At 32.6% G+C, this 21,704-nt stretch overlaps 1 protein-coding gene across 1 annotated transcript; it reads left to right on the top strand.

Moving 5' to 3' along the window:
• Positions 1-19,072: 19,072 nt before the first annotated feature.
• On the top strand, positions 19,073-20,025 carry LOC131072470 (stigma-specific STIG1-like protein 4). Its single transcript, XM_058008634.2, has one exon. The coding sequence runs from the start codon at positions 19,125-19,127 to the stop codon at positions 19,587-19,589; it is 465 nt and encodes a 154-aa protein (XP_057864617.2). The 5' UTR covers positions 19,073-19,124; the 3' UTR covers positions 19,590-20,025.
• Positions 20,026-21,704: the final 1,679 nt, after the last annotated feature.

The raw sequence follows: 21,704 nt of genomic DNA, 5'->3' as shown, positions 1-21,704 counted from the left end.
TGGATCATACTCTTTTTGTCTAGATATCCATTGGAGGTTGAACTAATATATTTTTATGCGTCTTACCATGGCATGTGAAGATCCACATTAAGTAATTTTCATCGGGCGATGTTTTTGGGTTGACTGGTTAATGCAATTTATAAATTTTCTACACATTATGAATTTGATGTCGACTTTGGATGATGTATTAGTTTGTGCAGTTCATTAAAATCAACCTTGAAAGCCTTGTTGTGATCTATTTGGGTCCCCTTTATCTCTTGGAGTGGACCGCATTTTGTGTAGTTGCTATATGTGGTCGACTTTGTGTAATTCATGTATATTCTATATGTGGTCGACCTAGTTAAGGGTTTCAATGAATAACCTAGTAAATATAGATGTGCGGATATGTGGATTGTGTGAATGATTAGTGTGAATTAATGTGAATGATGTGCAAGAATATGTGGAAAAGCATAAGTACAAATTTCAGTTTGTGTTGAGCCTTGATGATCATAGTCTTCAATATGAAACAGTTTTGAGATGGTACAAATGTGTGAGTTATGTTTTCCATGATATTGTTCACTTGACATAGTGTTTCAAGGATAGTTTTATGATCAGGAGATCTTGTTCAATTCAATTCATCCTTTCCATGTGCCTGCCAAAAGACGGTGTGTCTTTTTGGTAGCCTATGCAAATTTGTATCCTTCCTTGGAGAAATGAGATTCAGTAATGAAAGTCCATTGTATCTTGTCTTAGGATTGTGTCTCAATAATGAAATTCCATTGTATCTTTCCCTAGGGTTGTGCACCTTAGTTCTGCAAATCAAAATTAGGAGCAGTGAGCTACCTTGGCCTTGAGGCTAAAAAATTGTAATCAATTATTCATATTGTGAGTGTGATTCTCATTGTGGTTTTATCTTGTTTAGGGTTTTCCACATAAATATGGTGTTCTCTTGTGTATTGTGTTTTGTGGTTTCATGTTTCATTATTGCAAAGATAAGTGTAGTTTAGCATTTAAGATCTTAAAGAAAAAAATGTTTAAGGTCTAGACTGATTCACCCCTCTCCTCTTAGTCTTATGGTGTGTTCAAGAATACAACCCTCTCACATTTGACAAGTGGACATAGCTAATATGGATCTTTTGATGCCTTTGAAACTAATGAAAGTTCTAAGGCAACTTCTAATACAATTGAAGAACCTATTCCTCCACCAAAGACCGAGAGTATTGAATAAATTTATCATAAATAAATTAATTATACTCTAATTACCACCATAATGAAGACCAATTATCCTCAAACATATGGTGAGGCTAGAAGAAAACATGAATCAAAACAAGTTATGTACAATGAATATATGACTCTTTGATAAAGAATAAAACTTAGGAATTGGTGGACTTTCCCAAAGGTAAGAATGTGGTTAACAATAGTGGTTGTATTAGATTAAGCTCAAATCATACAGAAGCATTGAAAAACATAAGGCAATACTTGTGGCCAAAGCATACTCATAGAAAGATGGAATTAACAACACAAAATTTTTTGCTCCAATAGCAAAGATTGGTATAGTCAAAACTGTTATAGCATCAATTGGTAGCTTATTTTAAATGGTCTCTTCACCAAATGGATATTAAAAGAATGCATTTTTGAATGGTGAAATTTATGAAGAGATATATATGATTCAATCCTAGGGATTTGAAAGTTTAGGTCAAGAACACTTAGTTTTGAAATTAAGGAAGTCTCTCTATTGCTTGAAGTAAGTTCCAAGGGCTTGGTATGCTAAGATTGATGAATATTTCCAAACTCAAGGATTCTATAATAATCCTCATGATCCAAATTTGTATGTGAAGGAGTTTGATGAATGTGGCATAATATTATTGTTTATGTTGATGATCTTATTATCACAAGTCATAACATGAACAAAATCAATGACATAAAATTGAATTACAAGATACATTTGAGGTTATAGATATTTGTTTTCTACACTAATTTTCTTGGCATTAAAGTATAGCAAACAGATGATTAAATTTACCTCTCTCAAACCAAGTATGCTATAGACTTGTTGAAGAAGTTTAGGATGGAAGATTGCAAGATTTTCTCCACTCCACTTGCTCCAAGATTGAATTTGACTAAGGATATGGATGGTGAGGATGTTGATCCTACTTTATACGAGCAACTTATTGGTAGTTTGGTGTACTTGAATCGCACTCAACTAGATATTTATTTTGTAGTAGGTTTGGTTTCAAGGTTTTTTAGTTCTCCTAAGGTTTCACATTGGATGGCAACAAAGAGAATATTAATATATGCACAAATTTGACTGTGGGTGCTTATTATTCTTCTCGTGGAGATCTACATCTTGTTGGATATTCATATTTATATTAGTTAGGTTGTGTAGATGACCAAAAATAAACTATAGGTTATGTTATCTCTCTTGGTTTTGGTCCCATTTTATGGTGTTTTAAGACACAACCTACTACTGCTTTATCCATTATAGAGGTTAAATATACAACAACAAATGAAGAACTAAAGAAATAACCTAGCTATGAGCTATACTATCAATTATCAAACAACATTAGTTGGGACCTTCTTTACTTCATTGTGATAGTCAAAGTGTTATTTTGTTGTCCAAAAATCTAATATTTCATGCTCAAACAAAATATGTAGAGGTCTATCACCATTACATGAGGAAACTCATTTAGAAACAAGTGATTCAGCTTCAATATTATAAGATAAAAGATTAGATAGTTGATACTTTTACCCAAAGCATTATGTGAGACTAAGTTTATATATCCTAGAAATCTGTTAGGATTACAAGAAGTCACATGAATATTTGATTATTTTCATTCAAGAAGGATTATTAAAAATTTCTACCATTGTATTAGTGAATAAGTGATTTAGAGATGATACCTAACAAGGCTTTAGACTAAGACTCGTTTTTTCTAGATTATGGGAGGATATGTAAAGTAGTTAGTACTTATTAATTTATTGGGGGATGTTTGAATGGCATAACCATCAATACCCATATTTCTAATTTAATACCAACTTTTAAATTTCATCAATATAATTTGAGAAATATATATAGGTTTACCATAGTCATTTTAATTTATAATTATGCCAAAATTGATATCATTTAACTCCTTTTTTGGTGAATATTTGAAATGTATCTATCGGTCAATTTTGAATGAATTAATTAAGAGGGAATCATGTTGAATACTTCAATTATAAATAAGTAGTGAGAGTTACAAATTAAAGAAAGACAAAGTATAGCTATGGTGGTGGGGTTAAAAGAGACACTTGAATCAACTTTTAAGGATAATTGTTACTAATTTTATCATCTAACAATTAACCAAAAAAAAAAATTATCATCTAGCATAGAATGGCTCACTATTTTGATCCCTTGGGAAGCATATTTTATGCTTCCTTAAGTGTTGTTCACCTAGCATAGTGTGTCTTACTAGTTTGATTGTTGTTATCACTTTGAATTCCTTGAGTACGGGTCAACTAACATAACACAACTTGTTAGCATGATCATCATTTTTAATACTTTCTTAGGTGTTGATTACCTAGTATAGTGTGTCTTTCTAGTGTGATCATTGTTTTGCACTACATGAATCACCCAGCATAACACACCTTGTTGGCTAATGGAATTCATGCCTTCTCTATGGCACTTTTTAGGGATCTTTGTCTCATCAATTGGTGTATAATCTTGTATCATTTTATAGGTCCACTTGTTCTCTTGTGGTAACATTCTTAGAATGATATCATGGGTAGAGACACTTTCGACATCAAGGTCTCTTTAACTAGTTAACTTGGAACCTTTTTCTTGCTTTAGTACTAACATTGTTTTCTTTGCATATGTATTTTTAAAGGTTTTTGCATATACTGATAGTATCCTAGGATTGGGGGCTTGATCACCTCTCATCTTAGTTTCATCCTATTCCTAATTTGTTTTTCTCTTAGCTACTCTATCTCTTCATCTCTACTTTACCACTAGTATGAGCATAAATTCATACTCCCACTATGGTAGGGGCTAAATTTAGTGTCATAAATTGTAAGCCCTTATAACTTCACACTCCTTGGTCTCTTTCTTAGTGTTCTCTCTCATGACCCTCATTTCAAACCTTTATTTGGCCCCATCACATTCAAATTGTTGTCATATGCTCATTTGGTGACCAGATCCTATGTCCCAAGACCTTCTACTCTTCAATCATGCTTCTCTGCTCCTTTTATGGCTGGACTAGGACATCTAACGCCATAGTCTTAGAGGACTAGGGAGATTAGCATCATATTTTCTTCACAAATGGACCAAAACCAAATGTGTATGAGTGTCTATTCTTGCCATTTGTGATCTGATCGTAATATTTTGATATGACCATTGGAAGTGGGCCTAAATCATATATGAGGCAATCATTCATCATTTTCAAATGAGAGCACATCACATGGATACTAACACAGTGTGTTATCTTGTCATAAAATTTCATGATTCTAATGGTTGTTTAAGAATTACTTTCTTCTTACCATCCCTAGCACTTGAGAATGTAATGGTTCTAAGTGTTGTCGAGACAATTATCTTACCCTTTTTCTTAGTATTGTTTGTAATTTAAAAAAGTAATTATTCTAGAACTCTAAGGCAATTTTTGGAAGCTCCACCTCTCAATTAAGAACCAACAAGCTCCATGGTTTCTCTATTTAGCTATTACCAACCCATTGTGCATGTGAACAAAAAATTTATTGCTAAGTGAAATTCATGAAATTGTGACAACAATTTAAAATAGCTAATAGTGTCCTTCTTGGTGGCTTCTAGATCTAGAGATGATATTCTTCTTATTTTATTATAGTTCTCATCTCTCTTGAGTTGATCATTCATGTCTAAATTTTTTATTGTTAACAATCCCCACATTTAGGATCATATTTAGTCCTATTATTACCACTGTGGTTTTAATTATACTTGTATTGTATTTGTCATTTTTATTCAAAAAAGGCTATTTGTGAATGTTAAAAGACTGATATGGGGCTGAACTAAGGCAAACCCCAAAATTACAACTAAAAATATTTATTTTATATATATTTAATTGTAATTTTACTAGACCTTTTTAGTGTCTTTCACATTGGTGGTACCTTTTCCAAAATCTTCCATTTAATATTGTTTTATTTCTTTTAATTTATTAAGTAATTCATAGGTTTTGATAGAATAAATTTTGTAATTCCAATTGGATTTTTCTTGTTTTTTATACATGGAAGGATTTTTTTTGTATTGTACTATACTTTTTATTTCCTATTTGCAGTATAAGACAAGAACCCATCACATGGATCTCACATTGCATTAGCATCCCAAAATAAGACTCATAATTTTTTTTGCATTTTTTATTTTTGTTATCAAAAAGTTATTTCATTTCTTTGTTACATGTCATTTTTACCAATTCTTCTTTTTTAAGCATTTTCATTTGATTTATCAACTCTTTTTTCTTCAAAATATGACTTTAGAAAATGGTTATTAGCATAAATTTAATTAATACAAAATCAATCTTAAAGAAAAATAAATTTTCTTTGAATTTCATCTTTTACACACTAGTAAGTCACTAAGGTGGTTTTGTTACAAAATGGAAACCTTATTTCCAACATAATTTAAACATGTAGAACTATATATCAATATAAATAGCTATATTAACATATTTGGATAAAACTTTGCATGAATTAGAATGTGCAAATTATAAAAAAAAAAAATTAGAAACTATAAACATTATAAGCATAAAATTTAAAACTATATAGAAGTGTAATTTTTCACCTTATATATATATATATATATATATATATATATATATATATATATATATATATATATATGAGTAATTGGTGACTCCTTAACACCCCCAAGAGCTCGACAAGACAAAAATAACTTCCACGAGAGATATTTTGGCAATAATAGCTTGCTTAAAAGATGCAAGTGATTAATGTACATGAAAATATACATGATAGACCTTTCTTATAAAGGAAAGGTGAGAGGTAGGATTAAACAAGATGTTGATATGTGTCATAACCCTCTACAATGAGAAAACTAAAGTGTTGACCTGGGTAACTAAAAGTAGCTTTCATGAGATAAGATAAGATCAAGTGACAACTAATCAATATTATAGAAGGGCACCTAGGACCTAATTAAAATTAAGTCATGTGAATAAGTGTCCTACTAGGAACTAGAAAAAATACTAGGTACAAGAACTTACTAGGTCTAAAACCTTATTCACACCCACACACACACACACCCCACCCCCTACACCCCCTTCACCTCCCCCTTAAGTGTAACTTAGTAATTATTATTATGATTGTTATGATGATGGGTCTCAACTACAAAAACATTTTAGGCACTCATGTAAAATAAAAATCTCTCAAAACTAGAGAAAATATGAAAACCTAGTGGGACAAAAATTCTCTCCAAAAGAGAGAAAAGATAAAAATAAATGATGACGCATGGAGGACTCAATGATTCCCCTAAGGAATACATCCATTATGAAATTACAATCAATGGTCCCCCTATAGGAAGGAACGAGAGAGACAACACAGTTTTCCCATAATGTACAAGATACTACAAAAATGGTGAGTGCTTGAAGATAAAACATAGTCCAATACTTATAAACAACATTTCATCCCTTGGGAATAAGGTAAAACAAGTTCAAATTCATGAATTCTTCCAATTATGAATAGGAATTTGTAGGAAGTGGAATCCAAATGCATGGATATGTATTTAAAACATGTTCATGTGTTTCCTAGTCCTTGGATGGTGAAGATACCACAAATCAATTAGGTACATGTCCAATCACAATAAAATATGACAAACAAGGAATAATTAGAAATTAATTTTGAACAAGATAAAAAGATAAATATGAAGTGATACTAGTTGTACCATGAGTGTCATCAAATAAGAAAGATAACCCCTCAAATTGGTCTTCCAAATATGAAATATGAAAATCCACAAACAATGAAGCAATGTTTGTTAAATAGGAATCCCAATCAGGAAGACAATTAGATACCTATTGAAATGAATCATTATTGGTATTCAAACATCAACAAAACATGAATGTGTGATCTCAATTGGAGAAGTAGGAACTACAAGAGAAGTCTTTGGACCATCAAGGTGCTCAAGTTTTGCATAATATTCAAGCTCCTCTAAGGTTTCACCATCAAAGGAAAGATTATCAACACCATCAAGTGGAATAAGGCAATCTAAATCGTGATGATCTAGGAGTAGAGGATTACAAGAGTCTCTAAATATCTCCCAAATCATGGTCTAAACTATGCATGGTCACTTGATTCTTGAAATCTGATTAAATAGGTTTCTTTGAAGATGCTTGCACTAAAACAACAACCAATTAATCCTATGATATGATCATTCTTATTACTCTAACCAAAATTATTCCTTTATGTCTTTGGCTTAGGAATGAGTCCATAAAGATTAGGCAAATATTAAGTCGCCTACAATTTGTCAATGTGTTTTTTCCAAGACTTATAATTATCCCACAGGGAGCTTCGCTAAATAGGCAATATCATATCACATGTGTTCATATTTGGGGGTTTAATATCCCACAAATGAGGGTGCAATATATTTCCCATTAGTGAAAATAGGAGGATTTTTAATTTGGGCTATGAAAAAAATGCAATATTTTGTGCAAATAGGGGGGATTTTAATTCAAGTTGTGTATTGGGAGGGGGTCGCAAAAAAGGAGTTTATGGCAATATTTTTTTGAAAAATAAGGGGATTCTTTAGTATGCCATGAACACGGGTGATATAAACCAGACTCACTAAGTGAAGCCTTCATGAATTATCCTTAGTCAAAGGGATTACAAAAGGATGAGTTGAATCTTTAGTATGCCATGAATGCAGGTGATATAACCCAGGTTCACTAAGTGAAGCCCCATTGAGTTATCCTTAGTCAAAGGTATTACAAAAGGATGAGTTGAATAACCAATTATTAAAATAATGATACATTTTTTGAATTATAAAATAGAGATCAATTACATAAAATATAGCCGAAATGAAGTGATGAGATCAAGAGAAAACCTCCCCAATTATCAAAATGTCCAAGTAATCCACTGGGATGAAAATATAGAAAAAAATGAATAAGAGATATCTAGGATAGGATCTAGAAATTTTACATGGATGGCTTGAAAAAGCTCCTCAATACCTTTTCAACACCACAAGAATTTTGAAAATCAAAGATCTTGGTAAAAGGTTATGAGCTTCAAAGCTAAAAATGAGGATCTAACTTCAAACAACAAAAACTATGCTCAAATTTTCTAAAAATCACCTACACCACCAGAAAATTGGTGAAACCAACTTTCTCAAAATATCTCATATGAAAATTTTGCCTCTTGTAATGGTGTAATTTGGAATTAGGGATTCACCAAATAAAGCCACTGACTAACCAAATTAACCATACTTTGAAATAAGGGCATGAATCCAATAGATCTAGACTCAATCCAAATAAGGTTCAAAGGACTAAAATTTCGATTAGATTCACTAGTTTGTTTGTCTCCTTTCTAGCTGAAAATTGGATGATAATTGTGAAATTAGGGTAAAACCATGAATAATTGAAGTCAATTGTCAAAAATAGATTGTTGCAGATACATGATAGAGCCACAAACTAAGATATGGGCAAAATAAAATGTTTAGAACTTGTTCCTAGGAGTTCGGCTTGATTTTTCAAGACCAAGTAGCACAGATTTGTCCTAGCTAGTCCTCTGAATTTTTCTTTGTCAAAAGTTGACCTGTCCATCAAATTTGACTTTTCCTGAATCATTGATTACAACTCATGAACCTGATTTATGCACACAAAAATAGAAGGAGAGTTGTTGTGGATAGGGGTTTGCCTAAGTCAAACCTCGGTTTAGGAATTAACCTTGAATGAAATAATGCAAATACTAAAATAAATTATAAGGAGATATACCTCAGATCTGCAATTATTGATAATGATGCAATTCTCTTTGAATGTAATCACAAATTTTGAATGTAATGGCATGACAAACACATGGACATGAAAAACCCTAATCACACACAAATTCTTGCATGAAGATTTATGTAACTTTGTCCCACAATGCTTGAAGGATGAATATGCAGCCTTGAATCTCTGAAAATGTTTGATCATGAATGCTTCACGGATGCACTAATACTTTAGGTAAATCATGGATGTCAAAATGAATTGATAGTATGTCTTTATATAAGGTTCCTTAGGTAAATTATTGATTAGAACGACCTGCAATGGTCATGTGTAGCACAAGGACCAAATGCCATTAAGGAGATATAGGGCCTGCCCCATTTCAAATTAGGGCTTATTTAAGGGGGATAAGGATGTTTTGGGGTGCTCTGGTCCTCCAACAAACATGACCAAAAAAAGAGAAATGGGGGAGGGGATCACAAGATGGGGCCCAACAAATTCTATTCATGACATCAAAGTTGGAGAATATGATCAAATCGGACCTATAGAGGGCATGGAGATAGGACATGCTAAAGTAAGAGCACAAACATGAGGTGTCAATTGGACCGGTTACTATTTGTGATGCTACATGTAGCCCCCACTTTAACAGTAGTATGATCTCATGCAAATACTCATGGTAAAGTAGAAATATGGGAGAGAGGACCAATTAGGAGCGAGATCACAAGGAGATAAGACATTGCTAATTTCAATGAACAAAGCCCCCAATCTTAGGATCTTAACTCACACAATCATATGCAAGGACACACACAACAAGACAAAGAAAAAAATAAAAACAAAGACAAAAGCTAAAGAAAGAGAAAATAAAAACAAGGATGAAAGACACAACACAAAAGGCTCCCAAGTCAACTAGTTGAAGACACCTCGATAATCAAAATGTTTCAGCCACTAATATCATTCTTAGAATTCTATCACAAGAACACAAGTGATCACATAAAAAGAGTGGGAGATGCATCAAATGATGAAACATGATCCACAAATAGAAAAGCTATGATCTCGTGGGCAAGAGAAAAGAGAGAACATGGATGCCATGGGCTAGCAATCTATGTTATGCTAGGTGATCCATGTTGAGGAGGAGAGTCGGAATAGTCTAGTTGCACATTTTGTTAGTTCCACTCATCATGTTGCATATGTTGTTGTCTAGTTTCAAGAGTTAAGCTACTCATATAAGATTTTGTTTTGTCTGGTTTTGAGAATGCAACAACCTATATAAGACATGAAATGAAAAAAAAATGTGTCTATGGAAACATCTTGTATAGGACTTTGTTTTACCTAGTTTTGAGAATGTGTACCCTATATAAGACAAATATATGCCTGGTTTTTGGAACATCTCATATAAGACTTTGTTTTGTCTGGTTTTAAGAATGTCTAACCCATATAAGAAATATAAAAATGATGCGCCTATTTTAGGACATGAAGCATCTTGTATGAGAATTTGTTTTGTCTGGGTTTGAGTCTGAACAACCCATATAAGACATGCAAAATATAGTACAAAATATATTAGAAAGAGGGTGATATGCAATGGATTCTCCCTCCCCCAAAAATGTCAACATAGTCCTATGTTCATGTCTTAAGGAAGCTAGAAACAAGGATACACACCTTCAACACCAAGGAGATATCCTTTTAGGCAACAATGTTCCAATCTAAAGAGACATTACTCTTATAAGCAAGGAAAAGATAGTTGAAAAAGAGAAATCTTGCAACAAGTGTAAAGGGAATCCTTGAAGGAGAATATATCTTTTCTCAAAGACATCTACCTCCAAGAGGAGATTTTGAATAAAAATAACATCATCGACTAAAAGAGAGGAAGGAGAATAAGAATTCATACCCTCCTCCTATCGCTAAGTGAAAGGGATTCTTGATGAAGGACGACACACTTTTGACCCAAAGTGAATGGTTTGTTTATAATAGGCATAAATTTCCAAGTGAAAAAGAGGTTGTAGACAAGGATACACACCTCTTGCATAAGAGAGAATCCTTTAGCAAACAAACAAGTTCACACAAGTAATAACATCGTACCATAAGCAAACACAACTCAATAAAAGAAAAATGGATCCTTAGTAAAAGATTGCACACATTCACCAAGGAGAGATTGTTCATAAGAGACGTACCATTTCAAACAAATAATAGATCCTAAACAAGGAACACACATGTACTCGCATGAAAGATAATTCTATGCAAGAAAGGACATCATGTTATGAAAAATGCAACTCATACAGGAAAAAGTGAATCCTTAGAAAGAAGAAAGAGAGAAAATTATTTTTTCTCCCCAAGCATAGAGACAAGAACAAATAGACTAAATTATGATGCTCACTAACTATTATTGCATTTGAAATTGTATCACCATGAATGACAATGAACCCCCAATAGGTAAGCTAATAATGTCACATAGTGAGGAGTAACATAATAGGAACTTGAATGTTATTTGAAATGATCATAAAAAAATGCCATTCATTGCCACATGTTACTTTTATGATACCTAAATTGATATATTATTGTATGTTAGTTTGCAAAGCTTGACATCCATTAGTAGAATCGTCATGGATTTGATGATACTTGTAAAAAGTAGAATTTTCAAGATGTATAAGTTTCCTTCTTTATTTGCACCAATGAAGAGAAATTAAATTAGCATAAAGGAGGTTGGACAAAACATTATCTTTTTGTAATGCCATAATGGAATGAGAAGACATGGAATCACTAGACAATTGAGGAGGGGATGTTGTCAAAGGAATAAGTTGGAAACCTAGCCTTTATTGGAAAAGAGTGATTTCTCATGACTTTCAAGACTTTGTTGCACACATACTCAAACTTGTCCATTGCATCCATGTGTAGGATAAAGAGAAGGTTTGTTCTTAGGTGGATTTGGATTGAAGTTTAAAGAGGCCCAATCAAAAGCCAAACATGTCAGAACAAAAAAATTGAATGTCAAATTCAGACATCTTAGATTTGCTACAAAAAGAAGGTGTGAACTCTAGTGACCCCCAATCATCCTCCAAGAGTTCCTCTTTAGAAACATCTTTAGTAGGAGAGGGTGTCTATAATTTGTCTGAATTAGAGAGAAGATTTTAGGAGGCAAAAAATTATATTGTGCTTCAATTTTTATGTTCTTGTTGGCTTCCAAAGTAAACATTGTGTTATTATATGTGTAAGACATTGCATGATAATCAAGTTGATGATTCAATCCAACTTTAACAATAATTTTTGGTTTTTGCTAAGATTGGGAGACATTTTGATGAAGGTGGACACCAAGCTTAGGCTTCTCAGAAACTTGAATGGTATTGATATGATCTTGGTTAGGTTCTTCATTTTTGGGAGAGAGAGAGCATTGGAAACATTATAATTATGAGAAATGGTATTATCCTCTTTCTCTAAGGTATCTTTATGATAAATACAAACTAGGAAATGGACAATCATAAATCTCTAGGGGGAAGGTCGTTGAAATGGAAAGAAGGTATGATATCACTAGGAAATGTAGCTACAATATCATCCCCTTGCACCAAATAATCCTTATGGGGGAAGTACATTTTAAGAGAAGTATGAACATAATTCTCCAAAGCTTCGTCTCTAAGAGGGAGATATTTGAAAGAAGTGTTTATACTTTGTTCTTGCACCAACGTGCACTCATTGGTGGGACAAATTTTGGGAAAGGGTAAATCATAGCTATGAATGAAAGGGAGAACTGAGTTATCATCATATGCATGAAAGGGAAGATCATGAACATCTTGAACGTTATTTGAAATAGAACTAACAAAATAAGATAAAAACTCCATTTCAAATAAGATAATGAAAGGCTAGATTTGAATTTGAAATATTGAATGCAAATATTTAAAATGTAAACTATGATTAAACAATACAATTTCTTTGTAAAATGATTGACTAGCCAATGAATTAAACAATTTGATTTATGATAATAGACACTATATGCATTTAAATCTGAACATAACGTGTCATACCAATTATATCTGAAATAAGGAGTGAGAGCGGGAATAGGAGTGGCTCAGGTGTTAGGGTTTCAAGTGGTGGAGCTATCGTAGGGGATGCATAGGAGGGGGGTGATGATGGGGATAAAGATGATGAGGAGGTTGGTGGTTCATGTGTGTTGTCCTTGTCTTGGGTCACTTTGTGCTTTCCTTGGGTCCTCGTCTAGTTTCGAGGGCAGGTTCATTTGGTCTTTGGGCCTTTTCCCCGGTTGTGCCCTTGTTAGAGGATCTTTGTTGGCGGTCATGGGTTTTGCATGGTTGGGATCTTGGGCGGTGTTGGGGGGTCTATTTTATTCATTGTTCTGCTTTTGGGAGGCCCTCTTCATTTTGCATTTGGTAAAGTTCTTTTTCCCTTTCTGGTGCCTCATTGTTCTTTATGTCTCTTTCCTCTCAATGCGCTCTCCTTTGGTTCTTTGGCTTGTTGCTCTATTTATGAGCTTGAGGTTTTTTCCAATTATGGGCCTCTTGTTTTTTTATGGTGCTTGTTGGTGTTGCAGCTCCGTTCCTTTTCATGGAAGGTGTGCTCCTTGGGAGATTTTGGTGGTCTGCTCTTTGTTTTTGGTGTTTGGAGCCTCGTGCGTAACTTTTGGATTTATGTGTTCCTTGGGGCTCCTATGTGTGTATCTTTGGTTGTTTTAAGGGGTTTGGATTTTGTTGTAGTTCTTGTTCCTATTGAGGTGGATGGCTATTGTAAGGATTCCTCAGGTCTTTGTTTGGTGGCTTGCTTTTAGTGTTCCTTGCTCTTTGCTCTGTCACCAACATACCTATACCATGAATCAAAAAATTGAGATCTATGCAAAATAAGATATTAGGACTTGTTCCCAAAAGTTTGGCCTGATTTTTCAGGACTAGGTACCACAGATTCGCCCTGGTCCTCTAAATTTTTCTCTGCCAAAAGCTGACCTATTCGTCATTGTTGACTCTACCAAAATTCTTGAGTACAACTCCTAAACATATTTCCTGCACTCAAAAAGAGAAGGAGAGATTTTGTGGATATCGGTTTGCCTAAGTCAAACCCCAATTTAGGAATTAACCTTGAATGAAATAATGTAAATACTGAAATAAATGATAAGGAGATGTACCTCGGATCTACAATTATTGATGATAGTGGAATGCTCTTTGAATTTAATCCCAAATGTTGAATGTAATGGCATGACAAACACATGGACATGAAAAACCCTAACCACACAAACATGATTGTATGAAGATTGATACAACTTTGCCCCACAATGCTTAAAGAATGAATATGCAGCCATGAATCTCTAAAAATGCTTGATGATAAATTCTTCATGAATGCATGAATACTTTAGGTAGCTCATGGATGTCAAAACGAATTGATAGGATATCTTTATATAGGGTTCCCTAGGTAAATTATTGATTAGGATGACCTCCAATGGTCATGTGTAGCCACGAGGACCAAATGCCATTGGGGAGATATAAGATCTGCCCCATTTCAAATTGGGGTAGAATGTTTAAGGGTGTCAAGGCATTTTAGAGCACCTTGGTCTAGACCAGGGTGTTCCATGGCCTAGTCCAACAAACATGACCAAAACAAAGAGAAATGGGGGAGGGGATCCCAAGATGGGGCCCACCAAATGTTGTTCATGACATCAATCATTGGAGAATAGGGTCAAATCAGACCTACAGAGGGGATGGAGATAAGACATGCTATATTAGGAGCACAAACATGAGGTGTAAATTAGATCGGTTACAATTTACGATGCTACACCTCTATTTGTAATAATTATCCAAGTTGTCTAAAAAAAACTTATTTTAGGAACTTTAACCACAAAATAGGCCCCTCAAGAGTCGGCTTCTGATCACCAATGTGACCATTGACCAAGAGCTCTAAAGAAAAAATAAAAAGTTCCACCACATTAGTTGGTGCAATGGAAAGATCTAGTGGAGGGCAGTTGAAGAGGGTGGTGAGTGGGAGAGCACTCAAGCACATAGGGTGTATCGCCCTAGGGTGCTTAGGAGCCAATATAATGGTGTTAAGCTTCTAGGTATAAACAGTGGGTCCCTAAAAGTGAAACCACCTATCAATGTGCCTTCCACTCAAGGTACACATAGGCCCTATGAGAGTCAAAGCGTCAACTAAGATGTCATCCAACCCAATGCTCATTGGTCAACAAATAATTAAATCTATAGACAAGAGTATATAAAGTGTTTTCCAAGGACTACCTTCGTCCGACCACCCTATGACCAAGTACATTTTGCAAGCCGATAGACCTACAAACAAATAAGCCAACTAGTATGGGCATGACTACGCAAGTGTACAAAATATACTTCCCCTTTGGAAATATTTTTATGCCAACTATATAGAAAATTTGTGTCTTCTTATAATAAAAATTAAATCATAGAAAAATAATTATTTTTTTATGAAAAATAATAATGATTGTGTACCTTCATGCTCAAGGTCCATATGGCCTGCATGAGCAAGAAAAATTACTCCAAAAGTAAATTTATTGCAAATAGATAAATTTATAGTCAAAATTTGTCAAACTGGCCTCCTAAATGTAATGGTTATGTCGATTTGGGATTAAAGTTCTCCAAAAAAAAATTAATCTCTTGGATCAGCCAAGCTTCACACAACTTTAAACCCTTCAAGATTTGGCAAAACACAACAAAATTTGATAAAATGAAAGGAAAATCTGACTTTCTTTGATGCCATGGATTCAACCATGAGGTCAATGAAATCAAAATCTACACCCAAAAAATTACTTGATCCAAATAGTATTGTTCAAATTTAGCAAGGAGTATTCATATGTGAAGCTCTAACACCATGTAGCAATAGATTAGTGACTCCTCAACACTCCTAGGAACCCTACAAGACAAAAATAACTGTCACAAGATAGAATGGAAATAATAGCTTGCTTCAGCAATGTAATATTGATCTTAATGGACATGAAAATGTATATGAGAGGCCTTTCTTATAAATGTTGGATGAGAGGTAGGATTAGACACAATGTTGACATGTGTCATAATCCGATGCAATGAGACAACTAAATTTTTGACCTAGGTAACTAAAAGTAGTTGTCATGAGATAAGATAAGATCATTTGACAACTAATCAATCTTCTAGAAAGACACCTGGGACCTAAGTAAACTTAAGTCATGTAAATAAATCTCCTACTTGAAATTAGCAAAAACATGAGGTACAAGACCTTACTAATTCCAAAACCTTATTCAAACCAACAAATTCTACATATTTCTAAATGTACTTTGCATATAAAATTATATATAAATATATAAATACATCTGAACTAAATTCTTTAGACATTCAATCATGAAAATATAAAATAGTAAATATAAGAATTATAATATAATCGAGCTATAAATTTTAAATATTAAATTTAAGAAATATCAATTGTTATACCTTTAAGTTCATAAATGCACTTAACTAGTTCTTAAATTTGCAAAACTTCTATAATATATTTATAGAATCATTCTCTCTAAAAGATATTTTTTAATTGTATATACGTTTAATTAGGATTTTTGAATTATATTTTAATCACAAGTTAAAAAAATCTATTATTTATTAATTTTGAATCTAATTTGAAATTTGTCTTTAAAAAATTAGTTGATTTGTTGAGAAGATGTTATGAGAGCAAGTATGGATAAATGTATACTTGAAGACTCAAGTAGTTGAGATTCACATTTATTTATAGCACATTATAGACCATAGAGTGATCATGTGGATGTCTAACTAGAATTCATTTGACTTTTGTCTCTTTTAAAGAATTGTAGAACTTAAGAATGGTAGATATCAAGAATGGTAGATATTATAAAAATGTGCACATATAAATTAATTAAAATTTTCATTTTTCATTTTTAAGATTTGTAAGTAAAACAAAGTATCTTTTATTGCAATTATAATGTCTTTTATTCATTATAGATACTGATATTTTATTTAACTTTTATTAATGTATATTTTCTACTAATTATAGTTTACTCTTTTTAACAAATCTAAATACACTCCACCATAATAACTATTAGAGTAGAGGATCTAGTAGTTGAGCATCCTAACTTTTCACCTCTCAAAAATCTACATCGCATTTTCATATAATTGGTGCGTTGATGTGACATCACATGACTACTTGTTTTTTAGATCTAGAAATACATACCATTATATTATGAGTACTCTAAATCATATTTGAATGGTGTTGATATGGCATCACGTGACTTCTTGTCTTTTAGATCTAGGAATACATATCATCTGATTATAAATACTCTTATCATCCATACTGACAACTTTAAAATCACAACTACTAATGCTATATTATTAAAAATATTAAACATTAAATCAACAAATACTATCATATATTCAATTACTAAATTCACTCCTTTAATGATTATCTGTTAAATCTTTTTTGCTAAATAAAATTAGGGAATTCAAAAATTTCTCCTTCCGATACCTAAAATAAATAAATACGTCCCTAGAACCATCAAATTTAGTGAGTACTGAAGAAAAATCCTGCTTTGGTGTGGTACCTTCTGATGGGTATCACACATATTGTCTGTGAAATTATCATCACACGTATGTCAGACTTACAGGTTGTGCTTTTTTATTTTATTCACGAATGGTCTGTGTAGGTAAGCTAAAGCATCTAACTTAATAATTGTGCAGCCCACAACTCAGTAAGACGACATAAATTCTAATGGATTCATCTCTGCTAAGATTATATGGCATTTTTTCTACCCTTTATTAAACAGTCCCAAAGTTCCTGAAGAAGGAATTAGATGGTTAAGGATTAAGTTGAATATATGAATGATATGTTTTTTTTAAATTAGTAAAAGGTTTCAATTGTAATCAAGGTTTTAAATTCATATTATCAAATGTGGGAAATGATAGATAGTGTATATATTAAGTTATAATCATTATATTTTTGTTTGTGCATTGATGTGATGCTATATAATTTTTCTTTTGAAATGTAAATAATACATTTTGTTCTATTATGAGTACTCATAATCAACACTAACAATTTTAATGTCACATCTACTAGTGTTCTACTTGTAAAAATACTCGGTAGACACATTGTCACAACTATTGGAACGAGCTCAAATATTGGGTCCTCTCCCCTAATCTCTCCCATCCATGTCATGTTTGTGCAAGAATTGTTTCAATAGGGATTTGTACAAATAAGGAACTTGTTGATTGTACAAAATCTTAGAGAATTAAATAAAGAGACTCGAATTTTCTATCATAATTTTGACACGGGATAATGTACACACAATGCAATCTCCCTAAAATGCACTCCAAACTCCTTCGAAGGAATTTGTATGGTACACAGCTCTATTTTATCTCAAAAACTCAATATTTGATAATTTCTTCCCAAAGTTGTCAAACTTGGTGATCTAAGGATTAAATATAAGAACTACTTAAAGTTGCTCCAATTGTCCCATACATACCTTAAACCTCTTTATTATCTCTAAAACTCAAAATTTGATAAGTTCTTCCCATATTTATCTTACATTAATTATAAATTTGGTGATTTAATTAGTGATTAGCTATGAAAACAACTTAAAGTTGCTCCAGTTGTCCCATCTATATCTTACACAAATTTATATTATCTTTAAAACTCAATATTTAATAAGCTCTTTTCAAATTTATTCTATATTATAAATTTGGTAATCTAACTAGAGATTAACTATAAAAACAACTTAAAGTTGCTCCAATCCTCCTATCTATGTGTTATACACTTATATATTATCTCTAAAACCCAATATTTGATAAGGTCTTCCCAAATTTCTTACATTATAATGATCTAATTAAGAATTAACTCTGAAATCGACTTAAAGTTGTTCTATTATCTAGTTACCTTACACACTACTATATCATGATAAACTCTTTCCAAATTTAACTTACATGTGTTGCATGATTTCACAAGAAATTTACTATGAAAAGACATAAAGTTGCTCCATTTGTACCATCTGTTTCCTTATACCAACCTTATGTGCTCTGACCCCGTGTCACCATAAAATTCTCTGTGTCTTTCATAATAACAAGGTTGTAGAATTTTCTAAACGACACACAGCAAGACAAAGCTGATGTAATTAGCACGGACAGATCATTGGCGTTCCAGTTTGATTGAAAGGTACGTTTTGTTTATGAATTCCCCTCCAGCCTAACCTTGTCCAAGAATTTTTTTTTCTTAAATCATCAATAGTCTCCTAACATCTGTTTCATAACAATGGCAGCCAAAATCAGGCTAATAGTCTCAGTAATGATGTTTCTACTTGTTGGTGCAATAACTCTGAGAAATGCAGGATGTGAGAGCATAGCACCAAGCTCTCTGGGCAGTCATTCCAATTTTCTGAAGGCATTTTATAAGGAGAGAGGAAGAAAAACAAAGGCTTGGTGTGCTGATGATCCAGGGGTATGTCCCAATTCTGCAAATGCTCGTGGGTATTCAAATGGTAACTGGGTCTGCTGCTCCAAGAGGTATTGCATTGATGTATCTTCTGACCCACTTAACTGTGGATCATGTGGCCAGGCTTGTGGTTATGACTTAGGTTGCTGTGGAGGAAAGTGCACAAACCTTTTCAATGACAATGCTAACTGTGGAAGTTGTTTCAATGATTGCCATCAGGAGAATTGCTCATTTGGTATCTGTGGATATGGTTATGGATATGGCTATGGCAATTCCAATCATTAAGATTATTCATTTCTAGGTATGTGGTCAGTCTCTAGTAAAATTAAATTTGAGTTGTTTGCAGGAGAATAAACAGAAGCCCAGATTTTGGATAGTCAGACTCCTGCTGTCTAGAGCAATATTACTACAATGGTCAATAAATAACTTGAGGGCCAAACTTTTCATTCTGTAAAATGTACCATCAGTTTGTAATACCTTCAAGTTCTAAGTAGTAATTATTATTGAAAATCTAAATATTGTATTTGTATTAAGAAGTAACGTATATGTAGCAAGCTTATGAGAGCTTCAAAGAGTTGGATTATTATTCTTGATAAGCATATTGTATTTCTTAGTCCTTGAGCGAATCTAACGCAAAATGTCTGATTTTGGAAAGTCGGTATGTTTTGCGCTATCTTCAACAAAGATAATGATAAATATATTTATACCTTCTAAGTTTTCATTTGTTTAGATGATACGTCTGAAATCATATTGATAGATGATTCCATTAGATAAACTAGCGTGATTTTAGATGACTCACCTAAGCAAATCAAAATTTAAAATGTGTTGTTTAAACCAAAATAATTCCACAAACTACTTAAATAAGTCAAAACTTAGAATGTACTGTTTAAACTAAAATAATTTTTCATTGAAACTTATCTTTCTAGATCTAAAGAAAAATATCTGGAACATCTTATTTGTTTTAAAATAATCACTAGTACCAGGTTTAGTAGGTCATGGATGGGAATCAAAAGATAAGAAAGATTGTTTTCCTTGTTTCAAGTAAAATATATTTGATAGTTTAGTTCTGAATACTGGATTTTCTGCAATGGACCGGACTTATATTGTACTTCATTATATACGTTTTGATTTTTAGAATTAAATGATATACCAAAGCTCAAGACACATTCTGGAACCATTGCAAAATTCTATTGTTAGCTTTTAAATGAAAGGGTATTAACCTAAAAAAATTGATGCACAAGGTTAATGTCAAATTTAAGGGAATTCATACAATTTTTAATTTAGGAAATGAAAAGATTTGTAATGGATGTTTTATTATTTTTTGGATATGAATTGAAAGGCTGGTCAAAGAAATACGTACATGTGGCCATCAAATTCTATGTCAAATATTACTTATCCTATAATGTTGTCTACATGTTTATTAAGTGGGTGATGTCAACCTAAAAATTTGATGTTATTATAATATAAAAAATCTTTTAGATCACATTCCATATTTATCATTGAAATGAAAATTTGCAGAGGATATAAGTGCACATCATGTATTTATACTCTCTTGTTTTAGACATAATTTTATCATTGTAATGCAATGCTATAATTCTCAATTTTTCTTGTTTTTTGCATTATTATTCTAGACTTAGTACTAGATTGATCTAAATACGAATGGCTTCTCCCTCTTAGAATGCAGATGTAGACCTTGTTGGTTCCCAAATCAACAGATTGTCAAACCCTAAAAATATGCCAAATTTTATAAGCAGGCTCCGCAGGACCTTGGTGGGTAAACCAATTTCACCACTAATAATTGCCCTTCAAAATTATATAGTGACACTATGTAGATAAAAATCTCATGCAACTTGAGGGTGTCTTCTAATCACAACTTTAATTCATTTGTTCTTTAATGTCTATTTTACTTTGGCATGAGGGTGAAAAATAGAAAATTAACTAAATTAAACTCTACATAAAAAATGAGATATATAATTGAATTATTGATGAATTTGTTTTAGGCGTCAAACTAATTGGTGCCTTCTCCACAAGGCAACGGAGTCAAATTATCAGATTGATATATGTTCCTTTAATAGTTATAATTCTAGTTATTAGGCACTTTGTAATTCATGCTTTGCATAAACATGCAAGTAGCTCAATCATGAGACCCATCTTTTTTATCTAATTCAATTTCCTCTAATCACTATACCATAATATTTAACTCCTATTTAAGAGAACCCATTAAATAAATCACATACAAGATATGAAAACTTTGACATTTTAAATGCATACTTGATACATTAATTCATTTGACAAGAAGAAAACAAAACTGGAGGTACAACCAAATGATCTGTTTTCATTAATTCCTTCAATGTTCTTACAATAGATATCTTCAACCCCCAGAACTAACTGCCATTGACC

The sequence above is a fragment of the Cryptomeria japonica genome, chromosome 8, assembly GCF_030272615.1.
Source record: "Cryptomeria japonica chromosome 8, Sugi_1.0, whole genome shotgun sequence".
NCBI lineage: Eukaryota > Viridiplantae > Streptophyta > Pinopsida > Cupressales > Cupressaceae > Cryptomeria > Cryptomeria japonica.
Note: the sequence above shows the minus strand (reverse complement) of the source record. Positions and strands in the feature narration are given on the sequence as shown.

Excerpts from the sequence above, each read along its gene's own strand:
- LOC131072470 (XM_058008634.2), top strand. The coding sequence starts at position 19,125 with ATGGCAGCCAAAATCAGGCTAATAGTCTCAGTAATGATGTTTCTACTT.